Source organism: Myotis nattereri (assembly GCF_964212035.1).
Source record: "Myotis nattereri genome assembly, chromosome: 2".
Classification (NCBI taxonomy): Eukaryota; Metazoa; Chordata; class Mammalia; order Chiroptera; family Vespertilionidae; genus Myotis; species Myotis nattereri.
In genome coordinates this window covers 83,965,139-83,984,948 of record NC_138076.1, presented here as the reverse complement: position 1 = coordinate 83,984,948, position 19,810 = coordinate 83,965,139, and the positions used below count along the sequence as shown (strand labels likewise).

Here is a 19,810-nt window from a genome sequence, read left to right as displayed (position 1 = left end):
ACCCTACAGTTAACTTATATTCTGACCTTTATGGAAACCACTTGCCTTTCTTCATGATTTTGCTTCCTATGTGTTAAATTTAATTTCTGGAATTGGTTGCTGCAAGCATGTCTGAACATCAGTGAAAGATGTACCCATTCCCTCTTGAAAGTTCGGGTTCCCCCTTTCCCATACACTTGTCCCATTTTTCTTCTATTTTTCACTTGTGAGATTTACATTAGCAAGACTGACAATGGGGTAAGGGAATATGGGAGGGATGTCTTTCTTGCAACAACTGTGTCGCAGAGCTATTTTTGATTTCTCTTCATGTTTTAGTTTTTGTGAGTTCTATCTTTCCCCAGTCTCTGGGGCCAAGAAAGATCTTGATGAACTGGTAGAAGATGGACCAGTGAAACTGAAATTAAGAACTGTGTCCCTCTGGCCTGAGCCACAACTGGCACCAGGTCCAGCAAAGGGCTGTTAACAGCATGGCATGTGGTTAATGTGAAAAGAAGTTTCTGTAGATTTCTTCTAAGCTGAAGGGAGGAAGCAATCCCCATAGGCAGTCATACAGCACAATAGGCTCTCAAAAATCGCTCAACCCTGCAGCAGGCTTTTTACTTACACACATTTTTCATTGTTTTAAAGGGTAAATAATGCTTTTCTGGACCGACTCCAAGGCAGAAGTCAACCAGGTGGCCTGGAGCACTTTGGAGGCTATTGGAATATGAATGGTGGTAACAGCTGGGTGAGTTTTTCGTTTTCTCTTTAAAAATATCTTTCAAATTTGAAGGATAAAAACAATGAGAATTTAAAAAATATGCTGTGGCCTTCTCCCCAGATATTTTTTTGTGCACTGTTCAGCTGTGTGATGGGCAGTCAGCCAGGGTGATTGCTGCAAATTCCACAATAGCCTCCGAGAGAGGGAGAAAGTCCTGACTTCAGCTCTGGCCAATTACAATAAAAAATGACACCTGCCTTGTTCTCACCCTGATTGCCTGAACTTCAGGCTTTTTATCACCCCTGGCCCAGACCCACAACACAAACAAATGAACTTTTTGTCTCAGGAAGATTTTAACTGAAATATGGTTATACAAATAGTAAGCATCCTCCAGTAATACAGTTTTTTCAGTGAAACTAGCATATCAAAGAAACTAAAGTTTATTTTTTCACTGTAAAATGATGTTTTTAAAAACCCTACAGCAAAAGGCACTTTTTGCAAATGAAATGTCCTTATAGATTTCTGTGAAGAAAACCTTGCCACTTGTAATACGTATTTAATGTGTTTTGTGTGCATCATATATTATTAAACCAGCACCAGGACTTTGGAATGCTGGACTACATATGTTTATGGGGTTTACAATGTGTATAGAACCAAAACTAACTACACTAAGCTTAACAAGTACAATTTAATCGAAGCCCAGGTACATATGTATCTATTTTTCTTTTTTTTCAAAAAAGGAACAGATAGAAATTTTTAAACTGGTAAAATACAGCAAAATAATCAAGTGCTTGCTGTAATGGGGTGACCCGAGGAGACGACCACCAGGACTCAGATCAAAATTTTAGCCTTTATTAAGCTGGCCAGCGACTACAGTTACAGCACCCTGCCAAAGCAGAGGCTGAACTGCACCGCTAACTGCAGGAGTTACAGCGTTTTTATTTGCAAAAACCACAAAGTTACAAAACCTTAGTTCCCGACACAGTACAGCATCATTACAGTGATTACCTTCCTATCTATGTGTTCTAGGAAGAGAGAGCACAGCATGCTGGGAAGGGGCCATGAGACCATATCTCAAGGCCTGGCCTGATGTCAGCACATTCCTATCTATGTGTTTTAGGAACAGAAAGCAGAGAGCTCCCCATCTGGCCCAAGCGCCAGATATGAAGCCCAGCACACTTGCTGACTTGGAAACTCTAAAGAAGATCCCTCTTTAATTAATACCTGATGGACAAAAGATCATTTTGAAAAGATAAGCTGTTAGGAATGTTACACACATGTTTTCTTAAAAAGCATCTAGTAGTTAAAATTGATAGATAGATTTCACAAACGTATATATAGTGAAGAGAGCTGAAATCAGGCAAATTTGCAGAGAATGCATAGTGGCTGTATCTATTTACCCATAATGTATGCTCATGTGTATCACTGTAGCATTCAGAAAAGAGGTAATATGGAAGAGAGAAAATAATCTAAACACACTGTTTTTGCATCATGTGTTGCAATTTACAAATTATTGACTTCTACAAATATGTGAGGAGGAATCATGTGGAAAATGGGGCACAGTGAGTTTAAGACATTATCCACGTTCATGGAATTTATGTTATGAAATGTGATTGAAACTCAGATTTTGGATAGGACTTAGAAACTTGCTGCAGATTTTCTCCTCTACTCAACCATTCCCCAAATTTAGAAAGAACCTTGAAAAATAGCTGAGATTGAGGGGAAGATGATGGGAAAGTAAATTAATACTGCATGGGCTGCTGCTAAGAGAATAAGCATTGGGCTTACCAATGACTATTGATAGGCCTTCTGTAAGTGAGCTATGAACCTTTGCTTAAGTTCCTCACTGATTAAAAAGCTAGGAACACACCCTGGTCGGTGTTGCTCAGTGGTGGAGTGCCGACCCACGAGGAAGGGTTGTGCCTTTGATTCCAGTCAAGGGCGTGTACCTGTGTTACAGGTTTGTTCCCCAGTCCCGGTTGGGGCACATGGATGTTTTTTCAGTGGGGCAGGCATATCCAAGTCCAAAATGGTTATTGGCTCTTCCCACATCTGAAAGAAATGTGACAGAAAGGTGAGAACTTCCTCAGGTTCCCAGCTCTAACTTCACCTGCCCTTCCTTTGGACCACTTTCTGTCTTCTCCACTGTCTGGGCGACAGTCATCAGGTGTTCCATCTCAACCAAAAAATTTCCATCAGCATAAAACATTAATAAATTATATTGTTAACACCTTTCCTCTTGATATTTCTTTGTTCCCCTTTAAAGCAAAACTTTAAGAGGTGTCTATCATTGCTGTCTCTAATTTCTCTCCTCCCACTTCTCTTATACCCACTCTAATCAGGTTTTAGACTTTACCAATCCAACAAAAATGCTCTTGTCATGGTCATTAACAATGTCCACATTGCAAAATTCAATGTTTATTTCTCAAACTTTATTTTTTGACCTGTCAGCATCATTCGTCATGGTGAATCACTTCCTCCTTTTTGAAACTTTCTTTACTTGGCTTCTGGGACCCTATGCTCTCCTGGGTTCCTACCTATTTCATCAGCCAAATCTTTCATTCTCCTTTGCTGAATTCTTGCATCTTTTTGTCCTCTCAACATTGGAGTGCCTCAGGGATCTACTGTGGACCACCTTCTGAACTTTATGTTTATTTAATATCTTGGTGGCCTCATTTATTTTCATAATATTACACATACTACATGCTTATTATTCCCAAATTTTAATTTCCAGCCTACACCTCTTCCTTCAAACTCTAGTCTTGTATATCCATTTATCTACCCAACATCTCTACTTGCATATCTAATATACATTTCAACCTTAACATATCTAAAACTTAACATTTAATCCCTTTACCTTAATGTTCTATCGGCACTTTTTTCTGTTTGCATAGTGATGCAGCCCATTTTTCATATCTCCCCCACAGATGATACAGCAGGAAATATTCTTGAATCTTCCTTCAAAATATATCCAACCCAACAGCTTCTCACCACTTTCACCACTATCATCCTGCTTCCAACCTCTATCCATGCTCATCTAGATTCTTGAAATAGTCTCTCGGTGGTTTCATTGCTTCCACATTTCACCATCTAGAGTCTGTTCTCTATATGAGAATGACCCCTTTGAAACAGATCAGATCCTGTCACTCTTCTGCTTAAAGCTCTCCAATGGCTCCCAAGACTCTCCAAATATCTCGGAATAAAAGCCAAAGTCCTTACAGGAACCTACCAGGTGCTACATGATCTAGACTCCACTTTACCCTCTGGGGCTCTCCTACGCTGCCTTTCCTCATTCTTCCTAGGCAGGCTTCCTTCTTGCTGTTCTTTGAAAAGTTGAGGACCTGGTGCTCTCACCTATGGTCTTCACACTGGCTGTTACGGCTCCACTCTTCTCCAAAGTATCCATATTAATTGTTCTCCTTCAAGTATTTTTTGAATTCCACCTCAGTGAGGATTCTTTATTCGTTTATTTAGTGCTTCCACCTGTGCCTTTACACCTTTTTCCCATAGCATTCTGTCATTTCTAACATAATTTTCCAACATCATTAATTTATATGTTTTGTTGGATATTTACTCTTACTCTCTCCCTGTGGTGATTTATGTTCCATATGCCATCAGAGCAGGGCCCTTTGGTTGTATTCCAAACATAAAACAGTGACTAGAACTTACCACATGCGCAAGGAAACAGGTGGCTGTGATTGAGGGTCGACAAAACAACAAAGATTTCGAACTAAATGATGTGATATACTAAATTGCATTTTAAAAAGCTATGTATTAAACATTTGATGAAATAAATGTTGGATTTAAGACAATGAGCCAAAACAAGAGACAATGCCAACCAAGCAGATTTGAAAAAAGAACAAAACAACTTTTAGGAACAAAAAACATAGTCTTTGAAATTAAAGCACTCAGTGAACTTATCATAATAAAGGGAAAACAAATTAAGAACTAAACCGTAATACTATTTCTCATCTATTATTTGGCGACTCTCCCCGTCCCCAGATGAAAGATTGACAATATATTCTGTTCTCTCACACATTGTTGGTACAAATTCAAAATGATGCAAACACTATGTAGGTTAATTTATTACTGTCTTCCCATAAAATAGACATATTATAGCAGTTCTACTAAATTTTCTAGGAACAGATGATTTCAAATGTCTGAAAATATTTTTCAGATAAATGAAAAGGAGGAAATATTCCCCAAAACGATTAAGCAGGTAAATGTAACTTTCAATCAAATTCTGGCAAAGACTATACAGAAATAAATGATAGAACAGTCTCCACTTATAAACATGGATTTAAAAAATCACAACATTTTGATGGATTCAATAGTGAAGTTTTTAAAAGGGATAATATGCCCTTATCAAATTGAATTTATTAAAAAATGCAAACTTAGCTTATCATAAACAACTAAACAATATAAAAATAAAATAAACAACAAAAATTTACCTCATAAATTAGAAAAAACACCATATAATCAATCACATCAATAGTTACTGAGAAAGCATTTGATAAATTTCAATGCTTATTGAGGTAAAAACTTCAAGAAAACTAGGAATGAAAAAAAACTTTTTAACCCGTAAGTCACCAAAAATCTATAATAAAGTATATCAATAATATTTTTATATCATACTAAGGATTGAAAAAGTTTATAAATCACAGATGATACAGAATATTGACACTGATAATATCCATTGATCTTATTTAGATTTTCCCAGTTTTACTTTGTTGTGTGTGTCTCTCTCTGTGTGTGTACTTAGTTCTATCACATATGTAGGTCCCTGTATCCACCAGAGTAGTGAAGATTCTAAACAATTCTATCAACACAATAGTGTTTCTCAATATTAGCATTTTATAACCACACTTATCTCCTTTTTTAGAATGAGTACCCATACGCAACTACTGGGAACTACAAGACTGTCTTCATTTCTAAAATTTATCATTTCAAAAATATTAATATAAATGGAATTATATAGTATGTAAATTTGGGGATTGGCTTTCTTTTACTTGAAATAATTCCATGGAGCCCTAGCCAGTTTGGCTCATTGTATAGAGCATTGGCCTGCGGACTGAAGGGTTCCAGGTTCGATTCTGGCCAAGAGCACATGCCTGGGTTGCAAGCTCGATCCCCAGTGGACATGCAGGAGGCAGCCTATCAGTATTCTCTCTCATTATTGATGTTTCTCTCTCTCTATCCCTTTCCCTTCCTCTCTAAAATCAATAAAAATTATATATATATATATATATATATATATATATATATATATGAAATAATTCCATGGAAATCCACCAAAGTTTTATCATGTGTCAAGAGTTTATTACTTTTTATTGGTGAGTAGTGTTCCATAATATGGATATACCACAGTTTGTTTAGCCATTCATCCATTTGAGGACATGGGTTTTTCAGTTGCTGACTAGTATAAATAAAGGTGCTATGAGCAATTGTGGAAAATAAAATAAGAACATAAATAAACCACAGATGATACAATTATCTGCCTAGGAAATACAAAAAATATATATCCAAATTTTTAGAGTAAATAGGAGCTCAGAAATGAATATGTTTTTAAATAAAAAGTCAACAAATGGTTAGTATGTAGAATATATTAAAAGTGTGTTACTTATTTAGAAGTTTATAGATGATGGCTGAGTTTCCCTGAGGAATGAGAGGAGGAAATAATGAAACCAGTAAAAAGACAAAGACAAAAGGAAAGGGAGAAGGCAGAAAATATGATGAGAACCAAGGAAAGAAAAAATAGTTTCTTGAAACATCATATAGACCAGTGATGGTGAACCTTTTGAGCTCAACGTGTCAGCATTTTGAAAAACCCTAACTTAACTCTGGTGCTGTGTCACATATAGAAATTTTTTGATATTTGCAACCATAGTAAAACAAAGACATATTTTTGATATTTATTTTATATATTTAAATGCCATTTAACAAAGAAAAATCAACCAAAAAAATGAGTTCGCGTGTCACCTCTCACACGCATGTCAGGTTCGCCATCACTGATATAGACACTTAAGCAGTAGGCCTCTGATAAATGTATGTTGGTAGACCAATTAGATTGATCTTTCTTTTGAAATATTTTAAAATTTAAATCACATTCTTCTCACATTACTTAATATATATTTTTTATTTGATAATTTAAAATTCCTCTTGTATTAAGAAATGCACTTTTTTCTGAGTTCTCTATTAGTATTCATGATACACCTAGGGTGGGACATTTAAAGAAACACTTCAAGTGATCTTTTCTTTGATACCAGTAGGTGAGACCCTTTTGAATATGATAAAAATTCTAAATCCTTTGCCTTCAAGGACAGTAAAATATTTGCCATGACCTATGAGATAACCTGAGATTTTAGTGTCCCAGTGTGTTAGAACAGTGCTAGTCTGAATCCCAGCTATAACGTGGTCCAACTCTCTGGATGGCTTGGTGGAGATTTCTTGACCTTTGCACATAGTTGGCAGGGAGGGGACTCATTTAATCAATCCCCTTTCTCAATGTCTTCTTAGAAGTCACCTTCCTACTGCCTAATACCATGCAAATATACTCCATATTTTTCCATTTAAATTGCTCTGCTCCACACTATTAATCCTGTCCTTGCTGTAACTGGAGGTGGGTGACAATATTTGTGAACATTATTATTTGGACCCATGTTAGCCTATCTCTAAGAACACAGACGATGAGCTATCACTCAACAAGCCATTACATTGTTGACAGAGACAATTTTGTGAATTGGATGAATGGAACTCTAAAATTAAGTCATTTCATTGGGACTTTAAATCATTAACAAATAGTCACCTAAGCCTGATGTAGTAAGCGTGTTCTTCGTAGGAACTTTGTTGTGGGTTACAAAGGCTTTGAATTTTGTTTTGCTGCTTGTAGTAATTTTGTTTTCTTTTTCTTTCAGGATTTATGAGAAATGTTTACTTGCATCCAACCTTTGTCAACTGACCTTGAAAACTGCCATGAGATGCTTTTTTAGAACTTGGTTTTATTCACCTTCAGTGCTTTTACCTCGGCTTGAACTGCCCACCCACACAGCTGAGCCGCCGGGATGACAGGGTCTCTCTGTCATTGTTTATGTGTGTTTGCAGGAGCTGATTATTGAACTCATATTTAATCTCTACTGTCAGTGAAATGTTACAGTATTTTTCTAATTGGTTTTGCCTCTTATTGGAAGTATAATTACAGCAATGTTAATAAGAGAGAAAATGAGAGGATCATTTGATGCTTTCAGGTTGCTGGGAGCTATGGGTGGGTGCTGTATGCTTGTCTCTCTAAGCAGCTAATTCTCAGATCAGGTTTGGGGAAGCTTTGGCATCTTTTTTGGATTTTAATCCCTACTTTCTTAATTCACTGTATAAACATGAGTAAAAGATGAAAATAAATGTTTTAATCTCTTTTAAACAAATTTATAAATAAATTTTGAACTACCTTTGCATACATGGTTTGGTTTGCTTTTATTTTTAATGAAAAGCTCTTGAGTTTTTCTCTCTTGAGGGGTCTCACTTTTATATTCTCCTTTGTAATCCATATAGATAAAATATAATACCGTAATCACTATGAGATTGGCTTTGGTCTTGAGCTATTTACTAATGACTGTTCTTCTGGTTTTTCAGAGTGGGATAGTTAATTTCCTGAAAGGCCAATGTTTTCCTAAAAAGCTACTAGACAAAAATGTTGACACCACATGTATGGTGTTTTGGACACTTGTCTTTGCTGTTTGCAACCTATTTTCTATTGCTTAGTCAGCTTTAAAAAAATATATATCTTTATTGTTGAAAGTATTTCATATGTCCCCTTTTTCTCCCATTGACCCCTTTTGGCCCACCTGCCCCGGGCCTTCACTACCCTACGTCTATGTCCATGGGTTATGCATATATGCATACAAGTTCTTTGGTTGATCACCTCCCCCTCCCCCACCCGCCCCCACCTTCCCTCTGAGATTCCACAGTCTGTTCCATGCTTCTGTGTCTCTGGATCTAATTTGTTTATCAGTTTATTTTGTTCATTAAATTACACATGTGAGTGAGATCATGTGATACTTGTCTTTCTCTGACTTTCAGTCCGCTTTTTTATTCTACTTTACAACCTTGAACCAGTTTGTAGACCCCTAAAGTACAAAACCCCAAGAATATTGATTTTCCATGCTGTATACTCCAGCCCCCTCCATATTATATAGAGAAAACATTGCATTAAGTCTTGGAATGAAGGTTGGATAAATGAATAATTTTTGCAGCTGGATAACTAATAATACTTTGCAGCATTAAGAGATCTTTTGTGTATTCCAATTGCTCTGTTGAAATTAACTTTCCATATCTCTGTATTCAGGGAAACAGTGGGACTTGAGATTCTTGGGCCAAGACTAGGGGGCGGGGAGCTCTCAGAAACAGGGCAAGTTATAGAAAGGACCACGTTCGGTGGGAGTGGTGGTGGCAGAGGACAGATGGTTCACAGCTAGTTTCTCTGGAGTAAATAATGCCGATGTCCGTGGTTTCCCTCTCTCCTGCCAGCTGAAGCCACGTTAGTGCTGTTGACGCTAATATCAAATGTTTGGTCCATTTGAAATCCTTGCCAATTCCTTATCCTGGGTTGGAAGCGCCTCCTAACTGATTATAAATGTGTGACTGTTGTGGGCATTTTACTGTTGTGGCGTGTGGCCACCTCAGTCCTGCGCCTGCCAATCTGGCTGCCTCACAAGCCACTGTGGTGTTCAGGTGTTTGTGTCTAGGCTCAGCATTCCTTATTTACTGCTATTTTCCTGTGCCACCAGGAACTGATGTAAGGGAAAAGGATGCTTTCTTATTTCGGGGGCTCTTGGGAAAGTTGGAGTCAATTTCTCTTTCACCACCTGCTATATCCTGCGTTCCCTAATGAAGATATTTTATTCAGGTATCCTTTTTCATTTTTTGAAACAGTTACATTGTGCTTCTATGGAGAATTATGACTTCATGGCCAAAATTATCTAGAATTTGAATGGGGTTGTAAACATCTTCCTTGAATAATTCTCTGTGTAGGTGAAAGTAACCAGAAAAGAATCAAGAGGTTTTTCTGTGTATGTAAGGGAGCGGACCATTTTGTTTTTCACATTTCATCTGCCCTGTTGAATCACTTAAAATAAAATTTGACTTGAGGGTAACTCTAGATAGGAACCCCAAATTCCAGTCACTATCTATCTCTATGCTTTTAAAGTTCTTTCTTTTTCTGAAAAAGAAAATATAAGCAAGACACATTGTTACAAAAGTAATAGCTGTTTGTTATAGAAACTTAGACACAATGATAAATAATTAAAAGAAAAAACTAGTGATTTTTTCATTTTTTTTCTGTAGATAATCAGCATTAATATTTTGGTATGCATTCTTCTAGATATGTTTCTATCTGTATGTGTGTCAAATTCCCTGCAATAAAAATCATTATATACACTTTCTACTGATCAGATGAGGACAAACACCTAGAATTGGAACTTATAGTTCTAATTGAAAACCTGTTTAGAGGAATTTTGATATATATAGTCAAATTACTTCCTAAAAGATGTTACCAATATCTATTACCATCATAAGTATGCCCTATACTCTCCCCAATACTATTAGTGGCTATGCTGCGTGAAAAATGTCATTTGGAGAGATTAGAAATACATAACCATAGAGATAGTGAATATAAGCTTAATCTTAATTTCTAGGATATTAAACAGATGGGTCATGATTAGTTGGACCTTTTCCTGTGAAAGGGTGTGTTTGGAAGTGTGGCTGCCAGAGGAGGTAGTAGAGATGTGTTAGAACCGCTAATAGGGATAAGAAAATAGTAAAATTGTGGGTTTATTTATTTATTTATTTTTTACTTAGTGAGCTGGAGCATATAGTAGCTAGCTCTTTGCCGACGTGCATGAAATAAGATTGAAGTACCAGTAATCTATAATTCATGTATACGATGAAAAAGTATGCCTTTCAGTTACTGTAGGATTACAGAGAAAGTCTGTTAGTCATTTTTTTCAGGAAGAGGCTCTGTGTTGAAACGCTTTCCTTTTTAAATATTTCATTGTTTAACAATGGAGTTTAAAATGGATCATAAAAAGAGAATATATTTTCACTCATAATTATATGCCCAAAGTAAGGGTTTTCATAGGCATAGCAAGGCAAATGGAGGGAAATTGTATTACATTTATTGCCATGCCATTGTGCCACCTGCTGGGGCAGAGGACACCAGGAGACTTGTGCTGCGACAGTCACATCCCCTAGGAGGCTGATTATTACAAGCCCCTTGCTTTGCTGCTCAGAGCTGGATGCAAGTGCCCATCGTCTCCCTCCTATATCCTCCCCCGCAGAGCACTGCCTATAGCTGTGCTGGATGATTTGTTCAGTCATCAGAGGGAAGACATTTTATTCTACACAAAATGTTATATGAGTGATCAACATTGGATTACTAACTGATTAGACATTTTAATTTATATATTTTAGAAACCATAATAGTTCCAAAAAGGATCAGAAATTGTGCTTTAATAATGAGATAGAACAGATAAGAGAGAAATATTTGAAATCAGACATTATGAACTAGGAAAAATCAGAAATAAAAATTTAAACATAATATTTTTATTCTTCTCTGTTTTGAATATGCACTATGGAGGCACAAAGATAAGTGGCACAGTTCCTGTCCTTAGGGAACAGAGCAATCAGGATTTCAATAAACAATCCCTCTATCCCAATGGATGGTAATGTTTGTATCTTGCTTATGCCACACATCATGCACAGATCAGCAGAAAATTCTGCTTATCCTTGTCGCTCAAGAACCCAGGCTGATGGGTGCTCAGTTTCTTCTTGTATTTTCCATATAGCAAGGGGCGAAGATAGTGGCAGTATCTTGCACTGGGTGATTAGATGCTTTCACCTTGGAAATGGCACATGCTATTTCTGTTTACATTTTATTGGCCAGGACAAATCACATGACTATCTCTCACTATAAAGGGAAATAGAATTCTACAATGTTCCCAGAAGAGAATTGGAATATTTGTAAATAGCCTTAAGGACTACCCCCAAGAATGTACTTCTAGGTTAAAGAATCAAGACACAGGCACATAAAAGCTTAAGATTAAAGATGCACATATAAATGCAAACAATAGTAGAAGCCTAGTTCAGTTCAAAATTTATTAAGGGGATAACATATCCCAGCCACTGTGCTAGGCATGGAGACTACAAAGATGTAAAAATCTGCCACAAAAGAATTCTATTTTAGGATACGGATATACACAGAGATATAAGAAAAATATGACACAGCAATGAGGTAAGAGATGTAAAACACAGACTGATCACATGGGGCTTTGGGCCATATCAAGTAGCTTGGAACTTTGAAGGGTTTGAGCAGGGAATGGACCTGATTAGATTTTTGTTTTAAATAAATCATGAGTAATCCATGGAAGATGGATCTAAGGAAGGCAGGGCCAGAGACAGAGCAGCTAGTTGGAGGTGATCACATCAGTCCTAGTGACCCAAGGTGAGAGTTCTAAGCGAGAGTGTTGGGTGGAGATGGGGAGAACAGAATGAACATGTGAAGTTCTTAGGATATAACAAAGCAGGACTTTTATAAGTGACTGAATGTAGATGGAGAGTGACATGTCAGATATGAGTTTCATATTTCTAGCCTGGCTGAGTGTATTGATGGTGATGTGACCACAAAGACAAAGTCTGTGGCATTTCAAAGAAAGGGGAGTCCTGGTGTGGTCAATAGAGAGTTTCAAGGACTGTTGATATAAACTCAGGAAAAGTGAAATAGGTTATCTCTGGGCATCCTCTGATCGAACCAGAGTGAGAATGCAGATTCGTGTCCATGTACTACTGGACCAGCCCAATGTCGAAAGTGGTGAGTGTCAGAGGCTGTGGCCTGCTGAGATGGAATTTAGTTTGCAGGAGTTTGTTAGGAAGTGCTCTTGGGATCACCAGCTCTGGAAGGAAAAGGAGGAGGAGGACTGTGCAGAAGGAGAAGCTGGCCTGTGAGGCAGCCTCGACACAGGCCAACTCCACGGGGAACTCAGAAGCTTGGCAAGGGGCCAGACCTTTGTGACTCCACATATACCAGTCATTGGACATAGGTACGCTGGGAAGAGGTTGTAGCATGGTTGAGATGACACTTTATCTGAAGTGATTCTGATGGGAGTTGACAGCTGGGGTTTTCTGCCAGAAGCCTTTCTGGGCAGCTGGGAGACACATCCTTCAGTCCTGATGGGGCTCTGAGCGTCACATTACAGCAGCACACTTCTACTTCCTGTGAAGTCCATTAAGTCCATCCTAGCAAACTCTAATGCCATGCATATCATCATCATCATCATCATCATCATCATAACAATAAAAGAATACATGACTTAAAGATTTTTGAGTAAATACTGAAAAAATTAAGAGCTCAGACAACAGTTATAAACGAAGACTGCCTCCAGGCAAATCAGAAAAAAAAAAAAGGTCACCCTCTCGATAGTGGTTTTCAAGGCAAGATTTCTAGGAGAAAAGAACAACTTACATTTGATGGCCCTGAAGGTAAGATGCTGATTCAGTAATCTTTTGAGCTGACTTGCTTGAATTATCACTTGAGCTTCACTCAAATGCCAAAGGATTTAAGTAGATTATTTAACCCATTTTTTTTTTCTAGAGTGTAGTTTGGCAGCGCTGTTTTATTTTCCAGTGTCTTCTTTCATGTTCAGCAGACTGCATTTAATCACTGTGCCTGCTGCCCTGTCCTGATCTCTCAGCAGACCCCCCTACCACCCAAGGCTCTCTGGCTGCAGGTTCCAGCATGCTCCATGCCTGATTATTTGGCTCCCAACCTTCACACAGCCATGCTTTTTTTTTTTTTTAGCTGTGAGCAGAGAATTTTTCACAATTATAAAACAAAGAAACTCACCCACACCAATCCTTACGAAGAGCCCAGGTAGCCCAAGCTATTCCAAATGAGCTGCTTCAGGCAAAAGAGCACAGGAAAGCGACTGTGGCTACAAGAGAGGCTGCTGCCTTTTTTTTTTTTTTTTTCATTATGAACTCAAACCAGGGTTGAGAGGAGGTTAAAATACCTTTATTTGGCTTTCAATCATCGTCACAGCTGGCTCCCAGTGCTGTGGACTTGTGAGGGAGGGAGACATAGAAGGACCTCTGCACTAGTCATCAGCCCCTCTTAGCCCCTGTCATGGATTCTCCGTGGATCAGGGCTCATTTGTCTTACCGGTCCTACTACCCAGGAGAGCGTCCAGTTCATAGCGGGTGCTCAGAAGTGTGTGCTTTTGTTTTAGGAATGTTTTCCTCTGCTGAATATGTGGCAGGATAGTAATAAGCTAGGAAAATTCCCAGACAAATGGAATGGGGAAACTGAGATAAGAAAATTAAATAAGGCCAAACAGTTTGGGCAGCTTATAGCCAGCCTGTGAATCACAAGACCTTAACTTCCCCAGTCAAGGTACTTGAGAGCAAATGGTTTATACCTCTCCTCACTAATCAGGGAATACATAGCTTAAATCACCCTGGCCTGGGAAAATAGAAAACAAAGACCCCATTAATGCCAATTGTGTCAGCTAAACTGAGGGACAGATGAAGTCTGGGGAACAAATAACAAAAAAACCAAAAACATTTGGATGGTATCACTTGAGGCAGGGAATACTAGGCAGGACAAATACCTGCTAGGGCAGGAGGAGGGAAAGGCAGAAAAAAAGAGGGAGTTTATTTCACCAACTGAACAAAGAAGTCAGCAGTCTTGGGATCTTCCAAGATAAAATCACCAGATGTTCCCAGAATTTATGAGAATGTTCTGGGAAAAGCCACAACAATGTAAAAGAGATACCTTGAAATCTAGTCTATCTAGCAGGGGAACCTTGAAACCTTTGGGGGGTGGCGGGGGCAGGGGGAGGAGTATAAAACCCTTAAACCCCCACCAGGCAGGACACTCAGACTAGATATGTTGCCCACTTGTTCTTTATGCCAAGTGTATTCTTTTTTTTTCAATCCTCACCCAATGATATTGTTTTCCATTGATTTTTAAACAGAACAGAGAAGAGAGAAGAGAGAGAGAAAAAGAGAGAAAAACATTGATATGAGAGAGACACATCAATTGGTTGCCTTCTGCATGCACCAGGGGCCAGGGATCGAACCTGCAACCAAGATATGTGCTCTTGATCGGAAATCAAACTTGCAACCCTTTGGTCTGTGGGCTGATGCTCTAACCACTGCTCACCAACCAAGGAATATCAAGTTTATTCTTAGTAAATTCACTTGTTTTGCTTCAATGCTGCTTTCTTTCACTTGTCTGAATTCTTTCTTGAGACTGTGACAAGACCTGAGAGTGGAGAGCTCCCTTCAATTCTGATGGCTCTCTGATAAGAGATATAGCTTGCACAAAGAAAGAGTAAAATAGGTGTGGAAAGGCTAAGGAGTTACAAATGTTTTTCATCCCACACTGCACATTCCTCTACCCCCATCACCCAAAGCACAATACCCTTTTTCTAACATTGTATCTTGCAACCTAGTGGAAATCTCCCATCATCATGTATCTACCTTAGGGGAATATTCGGTCTAAATTTGTTTGGACATGTATTCATACTTGGACCAAAATGTATGGAGTTCTGTAATTAAGAAGACCTAACTATTGCCTTTTCACAATTCTCTACTTCTTGTCATCCTGTGAGATGTATGTTGAATATCTTTTTCTATTCTTCATGTTTCTTAATCCCTCCTGCATAATTTACATTTCTTTGTAGTTGATTGTGCTGCATTTTGTGTATTTTTTAAATGTATTTGTAGTGTACTAATTTTCTCTTGAGCTGGTTACATCTGCTATAACCTACTTATTGAACTTTTAAATGAAAAATTTTTTGAAATAATTTATTAAAATGTAAACTTGTCCCTAAAACATTTTGCTGTGTTAAAAAAACACATCAAATAGCATGAAAATTACCTTCTTAGCAAATTTTTAAGTATGTAGCATTGTTAACTACAGGCACAAAGTTGTATAGCAGATACAACTAGAACTATTTTATCTTGCATAACTGAAATTCTATGCCCAGTGAATAGTAATTCCCCATTTCCTCTCTCCACATAGAAGCAGCCACTATTCTACTTTCCACTTCTCTGATTTTGAAAACTTTAGATATCTCATATAAGTGGAATTATGTAGTATATGTCTTTTGGTGACTGACTTATTTCACTTAGCATTATGACCTCAAGGTTCATCCATGCTGTAGCAGATGACAGGATTTCCTTCCTTTGAAATACCATTGTAGAGATATACCACATTTTCTTTATTCATTCACCTGTTGTTGGGATACTTAGGGTGTTTCCACCTATTGGCCATTGTGCATAATATTGCTGGGGGTAAGGACACATATGTAATAACTTAATCAATAAAGAAATTTAAAAAAATTAAAAATTAAAAATTAAAAAAAATAAGGACAATCCAAGTCCAAGAGAGGGAGAGAAAGAGAGAGAGAGAGAGAGAGAGAGAGAGAGAGAGAGAGAGAGAGAACAGATATCCTGAGATCCTGATTTCCTTTATTTTTAAAATAAATATCAGAAATGGTATTTCTGGATACTTTGATATGCTGGTTCTTTTGGTACTACTATTTTTAATATTTTGAAGAGACTATACTGTTTTTCACAGTGACTGCACCAAATTACATTTCTTCCAATAGTGCATAGGGTTCCAATTTCTCAACATCCTTGCCAATGCTTCTATTTTCTGTTATTTTGTGTGTGGTTTTTTTTTAGAATGTCCATTTTAACAGGTTTGAGGTGATACCTCATTGTGGCTTGATTTGCATTTCTTCAATGATTAGCAACATTGAACATCTTTTCATATGCCTGTAGGTATTTATATGCCACCTTGGGAGAAGTGTCTACTTAAGTCCTTTGCCCATTTTTAAATTAGGTTATTTGTTTTCTGCTATTGAATTGTGGATGTTTGTTAATATTTTGGATATTAAGTTCTTATCAGTTAGATGGTTTACAAATAGCTTTTCCCATTCTGTGGCTTACGTTTTTACTCTGTTGATTGTTTCCTTTCTGTGCATATTTTTAGTTACATGTAATCCTACATCTATTTTTCCTTTTGTTGCCAAATCCAAGAAATCGTTATTAGCACAAATGTTATAAATATTTTCTTTATGTTTTCTTCTAGGAGTTTTATCATTTCAGGTCTTATATTTAAGTCTGTAATCCATTTTGTGTTTATTTGTGTGCATGGTGTAATATAAGATTCTACTTTTATTATTTTGCATGCAGATATGCCATTTCCCCAGAACCATTTTTTGAAGATACTATCCTTTCTTCATTGTGTAGTCTTGACACCTTTATCAAAGATCATATGACCACATATGCATGGTTTTATTTCTGAGATTTCTATTTTGTGTCTTTATGCCAGTGCCATACTATTTTGATTACTGTAGCTTTGTAATATGTCTTGACGTCAGAAATGTGAGGCCTCCCACTTCATTTTTTCTCAAAATTGTTTTGGAATAATAATTTTTAAAATGTGTTTTGTTTTAATTTTTCTTCTTTTTCTAGAACCCAGCTCTTTTCTTTTAGTTTCTATTCTTATTTTATAATCTCTTTAGGACTTTTTTTTATTAACTACTCTAGAACTTGTGGTGTTAAACCTACTGATGACTATTTCTACTGATTTTCTTTCAAGTGGTTTCATTTCTTGTGTGGTTTGTAATATTTTACTGTAAGTTCCTGTTTAACTGGAGTTGGTTTTTCTATGTAAGCCATGCACTTCTTTGTAGCCCAGTTTTGCAATGTATTTGCTTGGGCTTCAGGGATTCACTAGTACTAAAGCAGTTTTTATAATCTCTTAATTTGCATTTGTTATACTCATTGGGCATTGTAGCTTCTGATATCATATCTCTGTGGGGTTTCAATTTCATGAAAAATTAAACTCATTTTCCACACAGATTCCCAGCAATCTGCAAACTTTCTATATATTCCATTCCCTGAGTTGTGGATGGAGTTTTTCTTGTCCTCTTTATCCGACAGGAAAGTCCTTTCAGGAATTTGACTCTATGCAGATTCATATTTTCAGCTTCCTGCCTCATACTGCCCCAGAGCCTGATCTCCTTTCCTACCTGCAAGGCAGAGTCCCTGCCCTTAGCATCCAGGGTTGATACTGACACCTGTGAACCATCTTATCAGATGTCAAAATTACCACTCTCAGAATTCTTTCCATCATCCTGGTTTCTTATGGTTTTTCTCCATTCTTTGTTCTCTGCTTCTTTCATTTTCTCCTTCCATCCCTTCCTTCCTTCTTCCTAGTTGACCATGTATTCTGTATTATTGCTCTATGCTTCCACCTAGCATTCATGTGTTTTTTCCTTTCTTTAAAATTTATCTTTATTGTTGCAAGTATTACAGATGTCTCTTTTCCCCTCCATTGACCCTCTCCACTCCGACCCCCCACCCCCATAGCCTTCACTGCACAAATTGTCTGTGTCCATGGGTTATGCATATATGCATATAAGTTCTTTGGTTAACCTCTTCCTGCCCCCCTCACTCCTTCCACCTGAGATTCATCAGTCTGTCCCATTCTTCCATGTCTCGATCTATTTTGTTCATCACTTTATTTTTTTTTATTAGATTCTATTTTAGTGAGATCATGTGATATTTGTCTTTCTCTGACTGGTTTATTTCACTTAGCATAATACCCTCCAAGTGCATCCATGCTATCTCAATGGATAAGAGATCCTTCTTTTTTATAGCTTCATAGTATTCCACTGTGTAAATACGCCACATCTTTTTTATTTACTCATCTGCTGATGGGCACTTGGGCACTGCTATGAACGTAGGGGTGCATATATATTTTCTTATTGGTGTTTCAGGATTCTTAGTATTTTCAATATAAGCAATGGTATCTATGTGTGGTGCTGATGGTGGTAGAAGGATTCAAATGAATTTAGCTCATGTTTCCCAAGAAACTTGAGTGATATTTTAAAAATGAAATAGATCTTGTTACTCCTCAGGTTAAAGTTTGCCAATATTTTGCTATTGCACTTAGATAAAATAAATTCCAAGCTCCTTATTTTGGTTTAAAATATTCTATATTAGTTGACTCTTATTTCCCTTTGTAACCAGAGCTCAAGGTACATTCCACTTCATTCAAATCAGTCTTTTTTCTTGCCTGACAGCCATTGTTCTAACTCTTCCTCTGCATAGAATGTCTGGTCCCTAGATCTTTGCATGGACATCTCCATCCAGACATCCAAATAACAGAATCAAACCTTCCTAAAAAATGGTTTCCTTGACTGCTCCTTCCCTCTCATATCACCCCATTTCACAGTCTTCATGACACTTATCAGTATGTTAATTACTATTTTTAATTTACACGTTTATCTCTTTATTGTTAACTAGAGGCCCAATGCATGAAATTCATGCAAGAGTAGGCTTTCCTTCCCCTGGCTGTTGACACCGGGTTCCCTCTGGCACCTGGGACCTGGGCTTTCCCCCAGCCACCAGCAGGCACCCAGGACCCAGCTTTGTTTGGAAGGACGGAAGGACTTCCAGAAGGATGTCTGGTCTAATTAGCACATTACGCTTTTATTATTATAGATTAGGAAGCCAGTCTAAGTGATTGCTACTGGAGAAGGAAAGAAATAATCAAGGATGAATCCTAGATCTGGGGCTTGAGCAAGTGAGTAGGAAGAAAATCAAGAGTTCTGTATTAAAAATGCTTATGTTTGAGGTTCCATTCTTCATCCTGAGGGATAAATCAAGCAAGAAGTTGGTATAAAAGTCTGGAACTTAAGCACAAGTTAGGGACAGAGATATAAGTTTGAACATCATTAGCATATAGATAATATTTAAAACCATATGAATAGATAATGTTACCCAGGGCAATACAGAGTGTTGCTAGAAAAGAGAAGGTAATACATATTCTGAAACAATTAATTGGTGTGGTGTTGTCAGGGAACACCATTCAATACTTTATTTGATTAGCTTAACTCTTGCTTTTGTCAGACAGAAGTTTGCTGCACAGAATCTCTAGTGATGAAATTTCAGAGCAGGAGAAATAAACTTCCTCCACTCTCTCCCCAACAAGACTTGATTTCCCCAAACAAATGTACACAGGATTTCATGAATATTGATTCTTTC

At 37.5% G+C, this 19,810-nt stretch overlaps 1 protein-coding gene across 2 annotated transcripts in view; it reads left to right on the top strand.

Moving 5' to 3' along the window:
• EPSTI1 (epithelial stromal interaction 1) overlaps positions 1–8,151 on the top strand; it is a 116,291-nt gene extending 108,140 nt beyond the window's left edge. The window contains exons 11-12 of one of the 2 annotated variants that reach the window (XM_081082750.1): positions 628–727; positions 7,615–8,151. In XM_081082750.1, the coding sequence (XP_080938876.1) occupies positions 628–727; positions 7,615–7,623 (109 nt within the window). In that variant the 3' untranslated portion in view covers positions 7,624–8,151. The remainder of the gene's footprint in view (positions 1–627; positions 728–7,614) is intronic. The other variant, XM_081082751.1, reaches the window with a different exon arrangement.
• Positions 8,152–19,810: the final 11,659 nt, after the last annotated feature.